The following is a 22478-nucleotide window of genomic DNA, read 5'->3' on the forward strand; positions in this document are numbered from 1 at the left end:
ATTTATTAAAATGTGTTGATGCATTCTAGTATTTCAAAAAAATATTTATATTGGAAAATCAGTGTAACCAGTTTCAACAAGACTATAGGGACATGAAAATAAACAAGCATGGCCAAATGTAATAGGTCTGACTTTTATGGTCACCCTTTTGGTTTTGTCAATGTGTGTCTTGTTTTGACACGGTTTTTGTAGAGCGTTATTGTTGTGGGAGCTGCCGAGCCCTCATCATTATAACAAACAGTGGCAAAAAGAAAATTATTTTTTGGTCTCAAAAAGCTCAAATTGCCACAATAGTTCCTGGCACTGGAGCCAACTACTTTGTATGCTGACATGCTCCTTGTGAAAGAGCAGAAATCGGTCACTCACAGTGAAGTCAGAAGATAGAGAGACAGATAGAATTTTAATAAATAAAAACAAAAAAGGTGTTGTGGACGCCAGACCTAGTTGAGAGCCCAATTCTTAAAGAAAGTCATACAAGTGCACCTCTATGGTATATGTCCTTGCATTAGTGCAGATTTACTGCTTTCATGAATTTGCAAGAATTTACAGAAGTGGGCCAGGACATCATACTCCTAGAACATATTTGTGAGCTGCATTTTAGCATGATCATATATGCATGTGTAGATTTGCTCATGTGAAAATCTGTTGAGCGTATGTAAGTTCACTTTCGCTTCAGCCAAGGAAGAAGTTTTTACTTCTAGCCTCTGTTTGGCAGACGACCACAGAAAACATGGTGAAAATCCTTGAAACATGCAAGTTATTAGGTTTGCAGGCTCAAAAGGGCATTTCAACCCTGGAACTATTGCTTACCGTTACCTCCAGCCCCAGTCTGTAGATATGTGGAAAGGTTGCAAAATAAGTGAGTTGTTAGTATTCGAACCCTACTATACTATGAGCCCTGTCATAACCAGAGAGGCTGTTATCAGAGCTATGATGAGATTCCTGCCATAATTTGTTGCCGCACTACATGGCCCTACAGGGACAAGTTGATTATTTTACAGGACAAATAGACTTTTGAAGCAACCTCTTCCATGGACAAGTAGACATTTCATTACATTCCACACTCCTGCAAGTAATCTGTTAATGACCACCACAGTGGTAAGCAATGTCATCTGATACAGAAGACCAATAAAATAACCCAAATAGTAAAGTGCAAACGACAACAAACTTCCAACCTAGTAGTAAGGGATATTGACATTAACAATATCTGGTTGCAGAACAGCAAAGAATGAGGTTAAAGTGGCTGCCTTATAGTCATTTGAAGGCAGGACTGGGTGGAATTGTCACGTTTAATTTTCTAACACTCCACATTTTCTAAAAAATGGGTTTGAAGATATTCTTATGCTGTTGTGATTTGGTTTTGCTCCGAATTTGCTAAAGAGAACCTGAGCAGAATATGTTGTGTTTGCACTTCTTGGCTTTTGGTTCTTGGAGATGATCTGACCTATTAACTAAAAAGAATGTTCTTCTAGATAACCTTTTTGGCCTATTTTTGTGTGGTGAAATGCGACTGTTTGCCATGCATGAGTAGAGCAAATCATTGCATTGATTTATCATGTTACCTTCAGGAGCAGTGCTATTTTTTCTACATCTGAATAACAAATTTACACAACAACCTACCCACTAGCTGAACCGGTGAAACTGGTGACAAAAAGATAACTTCCTTGCAATAAAACATTTCACCAGATTTCCTATGTACAGAAAATATTTTCGATTGGAAATCTATTTGAAATCCTCTCTAACGTTCTCATTTGATACTACTTCTATCTAGTAAGAACTGTAACATCCCTTGTGTCTGTATCGGCTAGATCTTTGCATTTCCAGCTGATTCATTTCACAATTAAAAATAACAATGCAAAATGCAGATTTAAGGGTGTCTGTGCCTTGAATAGTTATGAAATGGCCAAGGACAATTACTTTGACCTCTATGACGTTACAGTATAAAAGGATTCAGGATTGAAATTCGTGGAATATTTCCATGTGAAGTAAAGCCATTTTCCCTTGGAGAAAATTGAGCAATAAATCAGTCTGGTGGATTTACTGCTCTACAGCTGACAAGATATGATTTTTTTCCACTCTAAAAAGACAAAAATGTAATCATAATAGGAAAGCTTAGCTGCTGTCCTCCCACACTGTAGAATTTTTAATTTCTGCTCTTTCTGCTTGGATTTATTTCCAATATTCCTGCTCAGCATTTCAATTTCCTCTGTTATTAAATTTTAATTCAGCGCATTAGCATTTAAATTAAAAAACGTTTTTATTTTGTGAATTCATTGCCGGGAAGAAGAAATTTTAGCTGGCAGAGTGCTGAGATGCAGATATTGTGACTTTAATTTTCACCCACTCTGAAATATAAAGCCAGTGTGATTATTGCAGTTTATTTATATAAATTCAGAAATTGCAGTTCATGGACCTCGTACCTCAAACCAAGGTTTTGTAGGAAAGGCCATGGAAAAGCATTTAGGCAGAGCACGAAATGGGTTGCAATATCAGTCAGGAGTTGAATAAATAACTGTTGCAAAAATAAACTGCTAAAAATGCATTTGTGTACAAGCACTTAAACATAATTTACAGAAAACCCTTCACTTTATTAATTTTGAGTGAGCTACGTAATCTGTAACCTTTGTTAAAGCAATTGGACCTAGTTTTAAGTATAAACATTCAGATTATGAACACGGGAATGGAAATACAGTCAGTCTTGCCCTTCTCATGCGTTTTATTTAGGTCTTTTTCCTATAGAGAATGTTAATTTGATCCATACTTAAGAATATGTGCTCAGTTGGTGTTTTTTGGTATGTAGCGTTATGTATCAAATGAATGTTACTTTTAGTACCCTTGCGATGTCAGCAGAGTTTTTGTTTTGTATTATTTTTACTGTAGATTTTGTCTGATGAATGCTCGTTTATCTGTGCCAGGATATGCATTGTAAATGCGTTTTTTATGTGCTGTGCCAGTGATCAGTTTATTTGTTTTTGTTAAAATAGTTTGTGCCATAAAAGTTGCGTTATCAAGCTTTTTAATTGGGTGTTGGCCACTCACTGTGTCGTCCAGCCGAATCTATGGGTGTACTGGTACTTGAGGTAGTGTGTGTCTGGAGTGTATTTGTTGACATTTGTGCCTTTGTAGTGTTTGTAATGAATATGATAAACTGTTATAGTGGTGAGTTATTCAATAGGGCAGTTCAGTGCTTCATCTTTCTGTGTTGTGGGTTGTATCAGTTGGATATTAGTGGATGAATAGTTGCCGTTGTTGGTTGAGGAAGTGCTATAGGGTGGGTGGGTTTGTGAGTTGGGTTGATGCTTTCTTTTATCATTTAATACTTTCTTTAAATCACTTTAGACATTTAGGGCCTGATTACAACTTTGGAGGACGGTGTTAATCCGTCCCAAATGTGACGGATATACCACCTACCGTATTACGAGTCCATTATATCCTATGAAACTCGTAATACGGTAGGTGGTATATCCGTCACATTTGAGACGGATTAACACCGTCCTCCAAAGTTGTAATCGGGCCCTTAATTTCTCCAGTCAAATCAACGACTTGATAATTAAAAATTGCAAAATAGTTCCAAATGAATCTCACCTTTCTTCATATTATGTTATTATGTTTGTCCTTCAAGTCACATAATATATTATGTGTACGTGATTGTGAGCAGACATCACGTTTTCAAGGCTTTGTTCCGTTACAGGATATCACACCATTCTAATAAATCAGCTTTCAATTGTTCAGAATACATCACAGTACAGTAGTCTTATCCTGAGAGTGAAGCCCAGTGTTTTGCTATTTAAAAGGTCTGCTGAGGTGAGGATTTTCAGTGTCAGTGTAGTGAAACAGAATGGTGGTCTTTCTGAGGTTGACTCGGGAACAGTATCAGTTCAAATTGTGTTCACAATTACTGTTTTCATTAGCAAATTATTACAGTAAGGAGTAAAGGTAATTTCATATATGTGCAAACAGTAACTAATTCTGCTTTGGTGATATTTAGACTCCAAAGTGTAACAATTATCAACGTTAATGTGTATTTTTGTCATCTTGTCAATTTTCATTTGCCATTCTCTGGTAAAAGTTGGATGTCGTCTGCCTTATAGACTTAGACGAAGACTAGGACTTAGGGTATGGCTAGGAGAGAACCGGGCATGGTGGTAATGCAAGCTAGAATTATCTTATAGTATAGTATAGGCTTTCGAGTGTCTGATGAATTATTTGAAGATTGGGTTCCTTTCCGTTTATTTTTTTTGCCAGGTTATGTTGTGTCATGTACACATTCTGGAATATGATGTGATCTATGTGGCAGAAATCTGAAGGAGCAGTGATGCCTTTAGATTGCTTGTGCTTGGATGGCTAGTTGCCAAGGACTGCATATAATGTGTGTCAGTGCTGTGGATGAAGTGAAAGGCAAGTTTTTCTATGTTCAGTGGGCAGGCAGGCAGGCAGACAGACTCAATATCATTACAGCAGTGGACCAAGAGGTAATGGTATATTGAGATTGAGTAGCTGCTTTTTAGGGACATTTTTAGAGAAAAGGCAGATTGATAACTGGTGAAAAAACAGGGTTGGATTCACTAGAATTGGGCTTAGATAAGTTTTGAGAGTAGGGTTGTGAGAGTGCCATGCAGACAAGACCTTGAAGTTGGTCGTTCTGTGCACGCTCATGGAAATTTACAAGCACAGCATTTTTTACATGCATTCTTAATCATTATGGAAGAGGATTACAAAAGGGAGGCACTAATGTCTACTAACTACTTGCTATATAAGAAATGCCATTTTCGACATATTTTCACAAGTTTCGTATGGAAATTACCATGTTTTTTGTGGTCTTCCACTCCTAGAGGAAATTCTCCAATTGTGACCACACTGCTGTGGCGCCTCTTTTAGAGTGTGGATACATTACTGGAATCGAGAGCCATTTACCACCTGAAGCATTATTATTTTTTGTATTTGTGTAAGTTTTTTTTAGTATACGTTTTTTCAAACATTGTACGAAGTGTGCAACAGCTGCTTCTTCACGTGCTCTACGTTCCGTTGACCTGATCTGGTGTAAATTCTCTATTTCCCTACAGTGGTCTTTTTTTATGTCTGAATCGTGTTATTAGGGATTGTTACTTGTGGGATGAAATACAGTACAGTAGTGGGTGGATAACCTTTCTGGCGCCATAATTTACAATTATACAGTAAAAGATATTCTTTTTCATCCAAACAGTTGTTGCGCATAGTAGGGAAGGTGGGGAGGGGTGTGGAGTCTGGGCCTCCCCTAGGTACTGGGTATGATAAGGCACAAGAAAGAAGTAAGAAAAGGGAAGGGGAACAAAGAAGAGGGGAAGAACTAGTAAGCTACATAGCCATTGGCATCAAAACATAGACTCACATATTCACAATGCAGTATCAGGAGTACATGGGGATACTATTAAATGATCGAATAGCACAGTGACCACATGACAGTGCGCGCTGGGGGGTCTCCAGCGTGAAAGGCAAGGTGTTGTGCGTTACAGATCCAAGAGGAGGAGTTATGCCTTGAGTCTGGGTGGGGGGGTTGAAGTATATTAATTCAATACTTGTGAGGTGTTGTATAAGGGGACACCATGTTGCATGGAATTGGTCAGTCACGTCAAGGTTGCGTGCAAGTTGTTCCATAGATAGCACATGCCACAGCATGGTAAACCATTGAGCTATGTTGGACTCTGCTGTGTGTTTTCATGTTGGGACTATCAATTGTATAGCGACGTGGAGCATATTACTGGTTAGCGAACATTCGGCCTGTGTCATTGCTTTAAGTGATGTAGGCCGTATCCCCAGGATCACCATGTGGTAAGTAGCAGGGCAAGGATAGCCCAGTGTGGCTTTGAAATGACTAATGCAAAAATAGCAGATGATGGACGGAATGTAGACGATATCAAACATTTCCTCCCAGTCACTGATCTGGGTTTAATCCATCAGTTTTTTTGCTTGCCATGCCATTCCAGTTTGGACCCAGCCATATCCAAATAATTTTTGACCCTGTTCCCCATGGGAATGGTCCAGCCCGAAATGCCTGGCCAGGCCCTCACTAAAACAGAAAAACGTATCTTGGGACCAGTTTCCGGGTATCACCCTTCATCAGCCAAACTGGCGTGGCATGGTGAGCAAAAGAATTGATTAATTAATCCCAGATCTGTGACTGGAGGTGATTGTTTGATTGGTTCCGCATTCCGTCCATCATTTGTGTTTGTTTGCTTTTGATATGACTAAGGACTTCTTTCTAGAAAATGGCAATTGTGGCACATGTCCACCAAATGTGACAAAAGTCCCCTCGGTCGGCCTGGCTCCTCCAGCACACGTCAGGAGATCCCTTATGAATGGTAGCAAGGTGGGATGGCTTGAGGTACCATTGCAGCATCAATTCATAGGTGGGCTGGACACTGGAATGATCAGTTGGGTGTCATCCTCATAAGAAGTAGGCATAAAGCCGTACAAACGGATCAGTTTGGCCAAAGGGGCAACATAAACATTAAACAGAGTAGTGCTGAGAGCTGAGCCCTGAGGAACCCCACATGGCAGACTAAAGGCAGGAGCCTTAAAGTTGGCCCAGCTCACTGTAATCAGTCTATCGCCTATAAAGGATTCCAAAATCTTAAGGGCGGAATCTCTAATCCCTGCTTGATAGAGTCGAGATACCACAATCTGGGTAGAAATTGTATCAAATGCAGCAGAAAGATCCAACAGGACCAAGACTGCACCCTCTCCCTCGTCCAACAACCTGCACTTAGAGTCAGATGTCATCAGAAGCGCTGATTCAGTACTATGGGCCTTCCGGAATCCATGTTGAGACCGATCTAAGCTCCCTGCATGATGAAGAAAAGTAGATAGCTTGTGGTTAATGTGTTTCACAACATTTTTAGCCAACGTGGTGAGTGGGGAAATTGGTCTTAAGTTGTTCAGATTATGTGATTCTCGGTACGGTTTCTTTCTTAGAGGGATGAAGGTTGCTTCCCTCCAAGATGGGGGGAAGACTCCAGAAGATAACACCTCCTGAAAGACTGGCACAAGCGCCAGCGCAACTAATTCAGGAATCATCTGTAGGATATAGGGTGGACAGGGATCATTCGGGGAGCCTGACTTAATTCCCATTAGAAGTTCTGTGATCCTATCAGGCAGTAATGGCTGAAAATCTGTAAGCAGTGGAATGTCGATGACTGAAGTGGAGTTCAAGACATTGGAAGGACAGTGCATCTCAACAGAGTGCGAAAAGTTTGAGTGAATTTGTAGAACTTTGGATTAAAAAAAAAAAAGAAAAAAAAAAGATGCCACTTTATTGCAAAATTCCTGCAAGTTCTCCACCTCAGTGGAAGGCGGGGGTGTAGTCAAGGACCGAAACACCTTAAATAATTATTTAGGGATGTTGGATGCACTTTTAATCCTAGCAGTAAAATAGTTGACTTGGCCTCAAAGCAAGCATCTTTATAGACCTTCAAGACTATTCTCAACTTATCCTTCTCCACTGAATTGGGAGTTAGCTTCCATTGCCTTTCTTGTTGGCAATATCTCCTTTTGTAAAAGCTTGAGATCCTTATTGAACCAAGGACAGCTGGGGTTTTTGTTAACTGACGAAGTGCTCGTCACCACTGGAGCAAATTGATTCAAAGCGGAATTAATGCCAAAATTAAAGCCATCTAAAGCAGACATATGGAAGCTACCTGCAGCTTCCCACCCAGCAGTTAAGACTGGGCTTAACTGATCCTTTGTAATCTTGCTCCAGTGATGCGGGGAATTGCGTTTTATCCTTGTATGTTGACCATGGTCCATGTAGGTCAAAAGGTGGCCCTTCGGTTGTCACGCATTGGTGAGGCTGAGTTCCCGGGGTCAGAGGAGGCTATGCCCAGTAGTTGTTTAGCTTCTGTGATGTAGCGTATGGAGCATTGCCTGCCCTCCCAGGGTAAGAGCAGCACAAAGGGGTGTCCCCACTGATGGGGAATGTTCATTGGGCGTAATTTATCTGTCACTGGCTTGAAATCACAGCAACGACTCAGAGTGATGGGCGAGAGGTGCTGGAACAGTTATACTGTGTGGCTTCGGAAAGTCAGGTCTGCCTTTCTTCTGACAGCTTTTAGGATAGCCTCTTTCTCCAAAAAGTAGTGTACTTGAGTTAAGATATTAGGTGCCGCTCCTGAGCGGTTTGGTGTGGAGGCCACACAATGGGCTCTGTCAAGCATAGTGAGGGGTGCGTCAGTATCGCCCCTTAGTGCGTGGAGGGCCACCTTGTATGCCATGTTGTCGTTGTGTTCCTGACCCCGTGGAACTCTACTTTATGCAGATGTTTTTCCTTCCACTAGGGCTCTCCAGGTCATTCTGCTTGGCCTGTAGCTCAAGGTGTTGTTCCTCCAGGGTCTGAATGTGGTGCCACAGCAGCTTTTGATCCTCTGAGCAGGTGTCTATTGCGTGTTCTAAATCACCTACTCTCTCCTCAATTTCTGAGACATTCATCTTACCATCTTTGCTGCAGGATGTAAAGTCTACTCTCAGTGCTCCGATCTCCAAGCGGATTTCCTGCAGAAAATGATTTGTGTATTCTTGCATTTGGGCTACCGGATGGTGAGCTATCGTAGATAAGCAATGCGGTTCAGTGGAGTTTTCTGGATCCATCGGTGAGGTCTTTCCCCAGAGTGTGGTAATAGGGGAGTAGTTTTGGTGCAGGGAATGTTCACCAAGTGACCACAGTCGGGGGAGAAAGTTCAGTCATGACTGAAAGAGTCCGGCCAGAGGTGGCAGTGGCCACACAGGAGGGGGCAGTGGATAAAAGCAGAGATATCCAAAAAGCCCATTGTGGCTGTCAGGTAGTTGGGCTCAACTTAGTGGTTGCTTCAGCCACCTTGGGTGAAAAAGAACCTGCTCTCCCTATGAGAGGATAACACACATGGGTCAAGACCTCCTGGTAGGGTATGTCCGTGATGCGGAGGGTGCTGTGTAGTTTCCTGCCGATTTTTCAGCAGATGGACGATCTTCCGCCACTGTATTGTTGTGTATCGCTGCTACTCCTCCGAATAAGGAGGCTCCAGTGGTGAGATAGCGCTATCACAGGGAGGAGAGTGCTGGGGTGAATGTCCGCTCTGCCCCACCAATAGACCTGCTGTGGAAGCGCAAGTCCCCTGTCAGTCTCAGCAAGTGTCAAGGCACTTAGTGATCCTCTCTTGTTAATGCATCAGTGTGTCCGCCCTGGGGTGTGGTTCGTTAGGCCATGGTGTTGGGTCCTTCATCAGGCACAATGCGGAGGCTGGCGGTGGTAGTAAGACTGGGGGGTGCCGGGGGCAGAGCGCTGACTTTATATTGGAAGTTGGTCCCTTATAGGTTGGGTGCTTTCAATGTGAATCAGGTGTTGGGGAGGGTGTTGGACACCTGTGGTGTGATTGCGCGCCAGTTGCGGTGCTCCCATGAATGGATCTGTGAAGTAGGGGGGGGTGTTGATGTGGTGGAAGGTGCGCTGCCCGCTCTCCCCTGCAGTTGCTCACCTCCTCCACCCGTTGTACTTGGGCTCTTCCAGAGGCAGGCCTCCTCGCCAGCAGGTAGGGATGTTCCCGCTGCGTCGTAGCCGCCACAGGTCTCCTGCATGGGATTGCGCAGTCTGCCCCATCACCCGGCTAGATAGGCCGCAGCTCCGCAGCCCAAGCTAACTTTGCACTTACTGCCAATCAGCTTCCCCCGGTAGCCAGCAGTCGATCCGGTAAAGGGCACCACATACACCTGCTTCTTGTCAGTCAGGAAGGCCATGAGTTCCCCTGTGGCTGCCCGGCCCTGCGGCAGCTAGGCTTCAGCATTCTCTTTGTTGCGCTGTGAGTGGAGCTGGTCCGTCACACTCCACTTTTTACAGTTCACCGTAGGTGCCGGAGGGAGGAGAACTAATTTTGCCCACCACTTGGAGGTCCGCGGCTAACTCTAATGCTGCTGTTGATGGTTAGAATGCAGGCGGGAGCCAGAGAGAGGGAGATCAGCGTTCTAAACCATTGTGAGTTAGGCAGTGCCCCTCACAGTGGTCTAAGGGTGAAAGGAATGAGGTGGTTCCCATCCTGGCTCCAGTTTCATCCCAAACTTCTAGAAATGCTCTTGTGATTAGTGGAACATACGGCTTGGCATCACAACGGTGTTTTGGCAATCCTGAATCTTCCTATAGTGGTCTGGCGGTCAGTAATATACAAAGAAAAAGTCGTAGCTTTCCCTACTCTTTCAGTCAACAATGAACTTAATAGTATGTCCTTTGATCAGGAACTCCTGAACCTCCCGTCTCTCTGTCTAAGGTAGCTTTTTCCTCTTCCTTTAGAAAACCATCCTGTTATTGAGCAGTTGACTAAAGAACTTCAATGTCTTTGAGAAAGACCTTATGTCCTGGCATAGTACTGCCCAGGGGAGGAAAGACAAAACAAGAGTGCAGATAGAGTAGGGAAAAACTTGGATGGTGACTGGTAAGAAGAAACTGGTGTAGATATGGAGACTGTCACGCCATTGACCTGTAGTTTTAGTTTAAAGGAAACCTCCAAGATAGATGCAACACCTGAAGTGCTTCATATTATGACCAATTTGGTAAGACAGCATAAAGTCATATGGTTATATACTTGAAGGTAACCACTTATAAACAAGGTGGGACAAAATATTAAAGTATGGAGTGTGGTGATATGAGACGGCTGATAGTGTTTCTCATCCCTCATGAGGCAATAGCATTAGAAGCTCTGACCATTGACCTCAAACTGAGGCAATGTTTGCTGAAGGGATGGGAATTCAAGAGTAACCATGTTTTTCATGATGGATATGATACGGGATGGTACAGCTAGCGTGCACTCACTCTGCTGACTTGCTTCCCACCTGGCAGTGGAAGAACATTACTGAGGGTATAGCAAGTTTGAGATCCATGGCAGCAGACCAAGGGCTGAGAGACAACCTTTGAGAGGGGCCAGATATGACTTCCTTTACACCCACTGATATATAAACTAATTGCTTCTATCCTGTCCCGTACTAGAGGGACCCCCTACTGTTTCCTCTTGGTAGGCACAAATATATCTAACAAAGTACATGAGGCAATAGAATTAATAGTGCAACTCTGAAACATAGAGACAAAAATTTGAGCAGTGCATAGCACCCTTATGGCAGCCCCTGGTGTGGAGGATGAAATGAGGACAAGTTGAAGACAGATGTGGATAGACTTATTAAAGGTGAGAGTGGATAAGTCGGACATAACTGAGTTAACTACAGGGACATTGCTGAAGAAATGAAGGGAAGTGATGGCTAAGGTAGCAAGTGAAGGCAGGGGAAAGGTTAACTAGAATGAGGTCAGAGTTGCCCAGGTTTAGAAGAGAGATAGTGAGGAAAAGGATTTGATTGAGGAACACCAAGGGGTACATGTCGTTGAACAAATAGGGCCTGCTAGATTATTTCCAAATCTAACTCTCTGAAAGGAGGACCTTTGTTGGTATTTCACCTTTACATTATGCTGTGACAGCAGGTCCCTTGTAGTGGTAAAGGTGTGTGGATTGTCAGTAGAGGATGGCTCCCTATGTGCCTGTCGCCCTCTGATGGAAGAAAGGGGTAGAGGAGGCAGCAGACTACTGCATTAGTAGACACAGGGGCAGAAGCTACCATTACCTTTCGATATCTTGTAGAAAAGCCCCACAGACCAAGATAGTAGTGAAGTGATTAAGTTCATTGTGCAAAAGTCCTTAAGCAAGGGGCCGGTCTTTACCTGTACTGTTGTGGCGTTTCTACTCCCAGAAAACATTGTAGGGATTGATGTGCTGGTGGGGTGAAGCATTAAGGCCCCCTGGGGACTGTTCACAGTTGAATTTCCTAACAAACCCTATAATGTAGAAGCAGTGAAGCCCATAGCCACTGGGCAGACTAAGTGTACACCAGTCAAGATACCAAGTCTGCCACAGCCAGTGGCATTGATACGGTATCACTTATCGAAGTGACCGAGAGAGAGGAGAAATGGTAGGGGCTTTATTGGAAGCTGGGGTGATTCTAGCAGCAGTAAGTTATTTCATCTCCCTTGTGTGGTGCCTGTGAAGAAACCAGATGGAAGCTGGAGAATGACTGTAGATTGTTGGGTATGGAGCACAAGGTGCTTCCCCACTGGCAGCAGCTTTACCTGGCATGGTGACTACATTTGAAAAGATAGGGGAAAGGGCAGGAGAATGGCATGCAGTGATTGATTTGGCCAATGCTTTCTTTTCAATACCTGTTAATTTGGAATTGCAGGACCAACTTGCATTTATGTGGACAGGAAAGCAGTTCGCATTTTAAGTGTTACCTGCTAGCGCGCCTGATCCTTAGTAAGTAAACTTACAAGGGGACGCGTATAGGTCGATGAACCTTTTGGATCGCATGGAATATCCTAGTCAAGTGGTAAACCAATGGACCATCAATAAGCACTACAATCAATAACAACCATCAGAAAAACCCCTATCTAATAAGAAAATACCATCACTCTCAAGAAGATTAATCGTTTTAATTCCCTATTAGTTAAAATTCTAATCAAAACCTTTATTCAACTTTATTGTTAATCAAACTTTATTAATCTTCACAAACAAACTATTCACCAAGAATTTTGGAGCATAAACGAGCATCAACATAAGTCAGCAAATCCTTTAACATTATGAATAATTCAGCAATGCAAGTCAGTCAGTCAGCTGTCACCGTTAAGTCACCCTTGTCAGCCTACCTAACTCAAATTAGCATCAGCATGTGGGTCTTCATGCAAAAACAATTTAGACAAAAATCATTATTTTGGAAAAATTTAGCTAAAGAGAGCAAAACAATTTTAAACAGCGCAGTCGGTACCTAGAAGAAAAAGCACACGTTAGTCAGTCACATTGTTATAGCTACCTATCCAAGATAGATCAGCAACGAGTCAGTCTTCGTCTCCAGGTCATCAGCAAGTATCAGGCTCACAGAAAGCAAGACCAAATATCAGCACTTCGGACAGCATCTCCTGACGTCATCAACCTTCGCCTCTCCGCTCTAAATTTCCTTCCCTGGTCATGACTTTTTATTAGGGACTCTCAGTCCATCCCACTAATTGCTAATTGGTCAACCTTATCAGAGGTTATGACTCTGACCTATAGTTTTTGTTTACCACATATTTGCGTTGGTTCAGCCTTCAAGTTCCATTAGTTTGATTGGTCCTTCTGTCGATGAGAACATCATCTGGCTCTTCAGGTAACAAAATTGTTGCTCACAGTTTTTCAGTCAGTGCTTCCATTGTTCAAGTCCTGGGAAAGTACGTTTAGCCTGCGCTACACATAATCGGATCAATTTGTCCTCATCATCTCCTGTCCACTGGTACATTTGCAGAATTTTCTAGCAGAGCTCCGTCTGAACTCTGTACAGTTCAAGGTCCTTTTCTCCAGTTTCAGTCCTCGGCAGCTCATCGCGTCTCCACGTTTAAGCAAGCAAGGCCCAGCGAAGACCAGGCCTCTAGTTCGGCTAAGTTAAGAACATGAATTGTCATAAAACATAGGTTATACATTCAAATATGACATATTAGTACACATTTTAATATATATTTTTATTATTTAGCATTTTGTTAATACACAGGGTGACCACTCCCCGTGGGCACATTTTACTCATACATGTTATTTTCAAATATTGGTTTATTTTATCAATATTTCTCATTAGTATTGATATGCAAATCATTAGAAATTTCTCATATTAGCATATCTGCTCCAACATACCCATCTCTGTGGTGAAAACACTGCATCAATAATCTATATTTTAAGCAGCTTGACATTTCTTTACCCTTAGGTTTACAGGTTCACTCAGCAGCAATGAATGTACATGTGTACATATTCTATATTATTTCTTGTTCAGGTAATCTTTTCGACCTGCCCAGCAGACTCAAATATATAACCCACTCTTGTGGGTCCCAAAACAAGGTAGCGTCCGTTATCTTCAATTTACGGACACCCTTGCTACATAATTTTAGACTGTAAACTTGTGAAGTGCTATACCTTGAGCAGATAAGAACAATGTCTCACTGCTAGAGATGTGTACCTGCTCGTCTTGGAGAGCATGCTCCTTTGTGCTTTTCGTTCATCCTCTGTGCATTTAGAATCCCAATATTGTTTGATGCATTTGAGTCAGTGGTTTCCAATGACCTTTAGCTGGGCCATGACAAGTTGCTTTTCTCATTGCAGTGTCATCTGAGAAGATTCACAAAATATATTCTCTTGCCTTTCGATTTTTCATTACCACTAGCATACCTAACTTTAACAAAAAACAAAGGTGTACTGTGCCCTGTACTTTGTCATATCTTATTTGTGCTCCTAAAAGCACCATCACCATTCTGTTCTTAAGAGTCTTTTTTTCCACCCTAGTTTGGAAAAAAAAAGCCTTTTATTCCTTTGATGGGTATCGTTGTCATCTGCGGTAGTTTGTACCTTGGCCAAGAAGTCTTAAAGATTTCTCTTACATGGTTTGTTTTGTGGGGTGATGAGCATTTATAGTACACTCTTATTTTCATACATGTATTCATGCTGTAAAGTCCAATGCATCAGTGATCCACTATCTTCCTTGGGTCACGTTTCTTTTGCTGCCATCTGCAGAGCAACCACCTCAGCAACTCCATTCACCTTCTGCAAGCCCAATATTACATTGTGTTTATGGTACGACCTAAATAGAATTAAATTTAAACGTGGTATGTGATGCTAATTAAATAGTGGTTATATCTTTGGTTCAAACGGATGTGCAATGAGTGCTCGGCCTTTGTACTCAGACTCCACAAAGTGTTTTTGCTATGTCAGTTGATAACTAGTCATCACTTTTCAATGCTTTGCGACTATCAGATCTCTCACAAACTGTTCATGCACATTAATTCAGATTTCCATGAAAGATGACCCCACTTTGCAATGTGCAATTTACAATGTGCGAATTTCAAGTTCCCATAATAGGCGTGACTCGCAGTGTACTTTGATTTGTTTTTGCTCCTTTGCAAAACTCGTGCTTTTTTTAGCAATAAAAACGTTCATGCATCTGGCCCGAACGCTTTTTAATGTTGTGTGCAGAAAATCCAACAACCAAAAGTCGGCCCAAAAAACACAAGCATTTGCGATGCTATGGGTCTCGCATTTGCTGGTGTTACAGCTGTTAGCGTTGTAAACTCCTAACCGGACTTTTCTTGCCACATAAACTGAAAATTAGAAGTAAAACAGTTAACATAAGCGAGCCGATTCACAGTGCCACGGCCGCCATAAGCATCAGCGTGAAGAGAAAAACAAAAGGAAAAAGATGTTTGCTCGCAGTCAAACTTAGCAGCAAAAGTGAAATTAGCCATGTAACAGGGGCAATGGCCAATGAGAGAAAACCTCCTCAAGGAGGGACAAACGTAAACCATTTACCAATGTCATTAAAGGATTTTTGAAGGGCAAGCTAGCTTCATGTGTTTGTTACTCATGTTAATGCAGAGCAGCATACCTGCGCTCACACTCACGAAGACTAGTGGGCAAACAGGAATACCTGTACACAGACACGCACCCATATTCATAGACCACTTGACATGAAGTGAGCCATACACATTTGGTTTTCTGCAGAGTGCATTATGCAATTCTAAGGCCATCTCTGAGGAGGAGAAAGAACATAAGAGTATAAGGGATATAAATCAGGGGAGAGGAGGCAAACTATGAGGAATCTGGGTGATGCAAAGTTAGGGATTGCAAATTTCTACGGAGATGTCCGAGAAGGATGCACCACACATTGTATAGGTTTAAGAATGAGGAAATTGCTATCTTCAAGTCAGGCGTTAACAGATCATGTTGATATGGCAACAAATGCCTCTCTGTGTGCTCTCTCTCTACAAATGGTACCTTGTTTCTACTAGCGTAAGTGCGCTACTAATGAAAACAACAAACTTGGAATTACTGTTAGAAAATAAATGTTAACTCCTGAGCCTTAGCTCCTGCATACCTCTCCCACTCAACTAGTGAACAATCCTACATGCCGACTCCTAGCCCCTTTTTCTTAGTTAAATCCAATAATTTGAAATGAATACTGCTACTGTCATTAAGTCACGCCTAAAAACGGCAGCATTTGTTTGACGGTTATTTTGATAACATTCGTTTCACTGTTATTTTGATTAACCGCGGGCTTGAAGTGAAGCATTATAAGTGGATCTGATGAACAGGTCTTGAATAATTATTTGTCTTTTTCACTATGAAAAATGATTAGTAGGTCTCAATAGGATATGTTATTGGCAATGTTTATTATGTACAAATGCCTGTAGGTATTTCATTTTTAGGTCTAAGCCTACCAGACAGCACATCTGTCTGGTTGCAAAGGCATATTGGGGACATGTTATGAGCTGACTTAGCAATGCATTCCTCCCAGTTCTCACCATTGGGTTTTGTGTTTTGGAACTCACATTTGCTTGTGTTCTGTTTGCTGGCATTATTTGTTTTAGACTGTCCAGCATATATTTGCCCCGCTCATGGAGCATAGCCTCTTTACAGGCTCACTGTCTCGCTCCTTGTACTCTTCCATGAGTGCTCTCTTTCTGGGAACTTTTCCTTTTTCATGAGGCACTTCATGAGAATGCTTCTTTTCCAGCCATCTCCCTTGTACGCGTGTTCGTGTAGCAGGTGCTGCAGTTTAGTGCTGTATTTCGTTTAAAAAAAGTTTCCTACATCTTATGTACGTTGCTACATTTCTGGTGACAAGGATTATTGATATTCAACCCACCACTGACGACAGGCCACTTCAAGTTTCTGTCCGCATTCCTGTGTCCAGCAATTTTCTTTTCCTCTAAGAATTCTTTCTTTGTGACTAATTTTGCTTATCTTTGGCAGTACAACTATATCTATCTCCGTGCCTATCGCATTGCAGGAGTTCAGAAGGCAAATGAACAAAACATAAGAGTCCTTTAAATTTTGTTTTTATCTTGGCACATTTGCTGTGTGTTTAAAGACTGAAATCAAATGTCAAGCTATGCCTTCCAACACATTGCTGTTCATTTTTCTTTTAAAAGGGCGATTGGAGTTTACTTTTTTTGTTTTTTTTTACGCTGACTGCAAAAAGAGAGGATCTTGTAAAGTGAACTATGCAACACTCTTTGGGCCATATGTACGAACACTTTTTCCCATAGACTCAGAATGGGTAAAAACCTTTGCTACATCTGGCCCTTAGTGGGTACAGGAAGTGTGCAGGGTAAAGCTGCAGGATGTAATTTTCTTTTATAGAGCATAACTAAATTTATATACTTCTAAATGAACAGTACTAATTTTTCAGAATGTATTAGCAGTTAGTAAAGCACAAATGAAGCACAAAGCACAATTCTTTGGTAGTTCTGGAGTGTGCTAGAAACAAATAATTTAATAGGCACAAGACAAATCAATACACTTAGGGCCTCATTACGAGTGTAGCAGTCTTACCGTCACACTCGCGGTGGCGGTCTGGACCGCCGCCTATGCGGCAATCGGACTGCCACATAACAACCCTGGCAGTTCGACTACTGGTGAACCATCCTGCTGGAGCTTAATCCGGCAGGGCAGCGCTGTCCACATTCTGTACAAGCTTCCCTCCACCTAGGCCCACTTTTCATCCACCTCTCCCCTAAACCCCCCCCCCCCGGAATCAGTGCTGCCTTCAGCCACACCAAAGACAATACGTTTTGACTTCCAGGAAAGTTTTGCAAGTACATATGATCTAAAGCATCACTAAAAACTACTGGCAAAGCTAATAGGTACCAAAGGTAAGACCTATTGGCCTTTCCAATGCTTGTTCAAATATTGGGCCTGATTACAATGGGCTTGTAGAAGTGTTATTGCTATGCTGACACCTCTTTGGGAAGGGATCACAGTTATCCAGTATTGGATTTTTCATAGATTCACATGCTTGAATCATCCCCGTCGTTGAAGTGGAAGTCCCACTGTACCTTAGAAAAGCAGTAAGTGACAAATAGCCATAGGCTACAATGCTAGCAAACTTGAACATATACCCTATCTATGTTTGTTCAAAAAAGAACCAAATTTGACCCATGAGCAATCAGGCGCCAGCACCCCCAGAACACGCCCAAGAGAGGCTCCTTCCCTCCGATGTTTAAGCACTAGAGTGAAGAATATACACTGCAAAGGAAGGTGAGCCTCACCGCAGAGGAGGGTGGGTCATATGTGAATCTATGAAAGATACCAATACTGGATAGTTACAGGAAAGTAATTTTTCATATATTCACATGCTTGAATATGAATAGTCAGCAGTACTCAAAATTGCTGGAATGCCCAGAGTGTATGGTGGGAGCAGACATATCGGTTCATATAAACAATCCTACTAATACAAGAATTGTATAAAAATATATATATATATTTTGCACAAAGATTATAAGCAATTGTAAAGCACAGTAAACACAGAAGCATGAAGGATTAAATGAGGAAAATGAAAGTAAGTTAAATTGTAATGAGGCTGACCTTAACGGAATAGATGACGCAGGACAGCCTGTCCGACAACTGAATTGCTGCGTTGTGCCGATTCCAAACAGTAATGCTGCGCAAAAGAATGAGTAGTCTTCAACGTTGCAGCTTGGCATTTCTTGTTTAAGGGATGCCTTGAAACAGAGCAGCACAGGTTGAGATTGATCTTGTAGTGTGTGCTTAGCCGTTTTCCAGCCTTGTATGGCTCAAACCTACTGAAATTTAACAGTGGAAAATGTATGTACAATCACATGTAGACTTTGATGCAGTAGGTACCAAAATCCAAATTTTATGCCCAGAAAAATCAGAATAGGCGTACTTAATTGCACTCTATAAATTATGCCAGTGGTGTTAAATTTCAGGTGTGTTAAGTTTCTACTATCCCTCCGAACCCTTGAGATCAGGTTCATAAACAGTTTTTGTCGCTAGCTGTAGAAGGGTCTATTTCTCTGCAAAATATTTGAGCATATTATGTGTACGGTAACGTAATCGTTCCTTTTGTGATATGAGGAGTGTGATGCTAACCTAAATTAATTCTGAGTCTTTTAAATATCTATAATTTCGTACTTGCAGTTCCAAGAACAATTATTCAGCAGAGAGTTGAAAGATTTGTTTTCTCAATTGAATTGCAGTTAATGCTTGCAATTAAATAGTTTTCAGTAAAATGTTTTGTCTTATCAATGGTGATATTTTTTTGTGTCAAGGTTACGTCTGTTAAAATGTGATAATGGCTTGTTTTATATATTTAGATTATTTGTCTGGTAACTTGTGTTAGACACATCTGTAATAGTTAAATTGTTACTGATATTAACAGAGCATATTTGTGTCTTGGTCATCTTTTTAAGAATATTGAAGAGCTGGACCTGTTTGATGATAAGAAATCCTTCCACTGTGTCCTGTGGTCCTGCAGGAATTCCAGTGGGCCATTGATCTGAGAAGGGAACTATGTCTGCCCCTGATGTGACCGTGAAAACCGAGGCACCCGATGAAGAGGTACAAGCAGTTATCTGGCAGGATGATGCCAAAGAATCCAGCAAAAACAGCATGGACAATGCAACTGTAGAAGGGCCAGCAGAGATCTGCGTAGTAATTGGTGATGCCAGAAATCAGCAGCCACTTGGTACGAATCACGATTTTATATATATTTATATATATATATGTTTTTTTTTTCTGAAGGTGCCTAATTATTAGCATTACTCACTTGCACATTTAGTGTGTGGTGGGTCATGAAGCTGCATTAAAAATGTATTTTACTTGAAGAATGAAAGCCTGTTAATTCATGGAATTAATTGTTGGTTTCTACAGTACTACCATACGTTCCAGACACCAAGTAGCCCCAAGCATGTAGCCTATTGTCTCATCAGAACCTGTCCTTGCTGTTTATAATGGTCACTCTTGTGTTTACCAAGAAGGCAGAAGTGGTATTGTAAGCCAGTATATTAAAACACAAGTAAGTTGTGAATATTACGAGACAAACATTGTTGAATAATCCAGTTATGTGATGAAGTGGTATACTTTGGAATTGTGTAGTTCATTAATTAACTAAACTTTCTGCTGGTACTCCGTTAATTTGTTCATCCCCTTAATATTCTTTTGCTGAAGTCACACAGTCTTAGTTTGTATCATCCCATCAGAATTAGCTGTTAGACCGCTATCAAATATACGTGGATAAGTACAGTAGCTGTCTCTTGGTGGATTTTTATTTTAAGTAATATTGTCTTTTTTCCCTTTCAGTGTTGTCCATAATTCCACACTCTTGTGGAGCTTGGTCTTTTAGTGACAACATTTTAGGCCCTTTCTTAATAGTAATGAGAAGCTAGAGGTACTCTTCTCTTTCTCTTTACCGCAGCAATCATCGATTGGTCAGTTAAGAAAAAGGTAACAGGCTTAGGAATAATTAGGAATGATTGAACCATGTTTTTGAGCCTTACTGAAGCACATCCCTTAGAGTAGAATCCAGGGGGCTCTCTCTAGTCATGGTATGCAAAGAGTGTAAAAACATACACTTCAAGTTTATATTTCAAGGTTATGGCTGAAATAACACAAAGACGTCAAATAAGCATTCATCACAATTTTTGTTGTTGTTAAAACGTTGTTGAAAACAATCATTACATAATTTTAATATATATATATAATAGTGAAAACACCATATAAATATTATTTATTATAGACCTTTCTGCTTGTATTGGATGGAGTCTTTTCAGCTGTCGTCATTTGCCTGTGGCATAGGTGCACCACTACCTTCTTCAGAAGCATATTCGTTTTTAGTGCTTTGAGTATAAGACCTTATCCATGTTGATTGTCTGTGCCTAGTCCAGGCCTTTACTGTGGCTATAGCATAGCCTCTGAAGTAGTCCTTCTCAAGCTTATGGTTTGAATTGTTTTTTTTTTTTTTTACTAGTATTCCCCGCCGTTTATACCAGATGTACCAAACACACTCGTGGTGCGAATATCCTTTCGGTATATGAGGGCTCTGATGTTCAGTTGTCACTGTAAAATTATAGTTTCCTAATTTATTTTAATTTCAGGTTGATTTGGTGTTGCATATTATGGATTTTGGCCAGCAGTGCATGTAGCTCCAATACTGCAATTTGTTCAGAATGCGCTACTTCATTGCCGGCAGTCCTTCTTTGATTCCCCTTACCTGTGATTCAGTCTGATATACTTGTGGGTGTTTAAAATGAGCTTGCTCGTGTTCATGGACATTTTGCCACTTTGCTTCCTAGGCAGTCCAAAAGGCTGTGATGACGCCAGCTAGTTCTTTTTTACCTCATGGTGTGCCTGTCATACTGTCATTTGTATAGTATTGGCAATGCATTAGGGGGGTATTATTTATTATATGTTGTGATTATTCTTTTTAAAGTAGGAATTTTTTTACCAACAGATTGCATTTGTGTTGGTTTCAGAACATGTATTGATTGGGTTACTTTAATGAACTCTTGACTGAGATTATTTAGATTACATATGTGATTTCAATGTTTGCCCTGCCTGTTCTTTTAGCCCCGAACATCGCCTGTTTGAAGATTCTCCTGAGGGTTGCATATATTGCCACATGTAAGGATGCATGAAATGGAGACATCTTTGACCCTTCTAATAGTAAAAGATGTTGTTGTTCCCACTTATACTCGTCACATCCATGGTATTGGAAAAAACGTGGGATCTGCTTCTTGGAGGCTGTTGTATCTTTGTCAGTGGTGTGTATATCTTCTGTTTGTGCTAACTTAATAGTGGCAGGCATGCCACTCATATTTGGGCACCTTAGTGCGGGGGTTTATGCTCCCCACTAGAGGAGCATTTGGCTTTTATCCTCATCGATATGATTGTTTTAGGTCCATTGATAGATATGCTTGCCTTGCTCATACCTAAGAGGACTAGAGACAATTTTAGAAGGGTAAGAGTGGAGAGAAGTTCGATATACTCCACCTCACTTGGGTAATGTGGTTGACTGAGGTTAATTGTATCTTTTACCCCAGCATTCCAGTAGTTAGGTCTTGTGGGAAATTACATCTATTTCTTTCCAGGTGGGGATGGTATCCTGCTTTTATTCTGTGATTGGTATCTTTTTCTCCCCTTTTAAATTATTCCAATCTGATCGCTTGCAATGTTTGCTTATTATTTTATTATAATTGTGACTGAAGTTTTTGTTGGTCATATTTTTGTGAATTAATGTTTAGACTCCCCAAAATGTTACATCAGGTACTTGTGCAGTTCTGAAGAAGGTGGGCTAGAAGTTTATAAAAGTACAGAAATGTACAGTGATGCATTTAATGTGGGCGGCCAGTCATCTGACTGCAGCATAACATGATCGGATTACCTTGATGTGTTTGCTGTTTTGTATCGGATAGTTATTCAGAGCCCATGATTTGATTATATTGGTGTCTTTTTTTTATTTTATTTTTTTATTTTTTTATAGAAGTTTATGAATTTTGTTTTACCAATTTGTATCCGGAGATAGACAGCTACTATTAACTATACAGGTCTAAATTTAATTATTTTTGTGTATTGTGTTTTCGTTATTAAAGAAGAGTTTATATAAAATTATTTAATTATTATATAAAAAAGTTT

The 22478-nt window shown here is 41.0% G+C and overlaps 1 protein-coding gene across 11 annotated transcripts in view; it reads left to right on the forward strand.

Moving 5' to 3' along the window:
• Window positions 1–22478, forward strand: part of LOC138301142 (zinc finger protein 618-like) — a 781690-nt gene that overhangs the window by 104979 nt on the left and 654233 nt on the right. For 10 of the 11 annotated variants that reach the window (XM_069241298.1, XM_069241296.1, XM_069241300.1 and 7 more), the window contains exon 2: window positions 19259–19533. In XM_069241298.1, the coding sequence (XP_069097399.1) occupies window positions 19359–19533 (175 nt within the window). In that variant the 5' untranslated portion in view covers window positions 19259–19358. The remainder of the gene's footprint in view (window positions 1–19258; window positions 19534–22478) is intronic. The other variant, XM_069241292.1, reaches the window with a different exon arrangement.

This window comes from Pleurodeles waltl, chromosome 6 (assembly GCF_031143425.1).
Source record: "Pleurodeles waltl isolate 20211129_DDA chromosome 6, aPleWal1.hap1.20221129, whole genome shotgun sequence".
NCBI lineage: Eukaryota > Metazoa > Chordata > Amphibia > Caudata > Salamandridae > Pleurodeles > Pleurodeles waltl.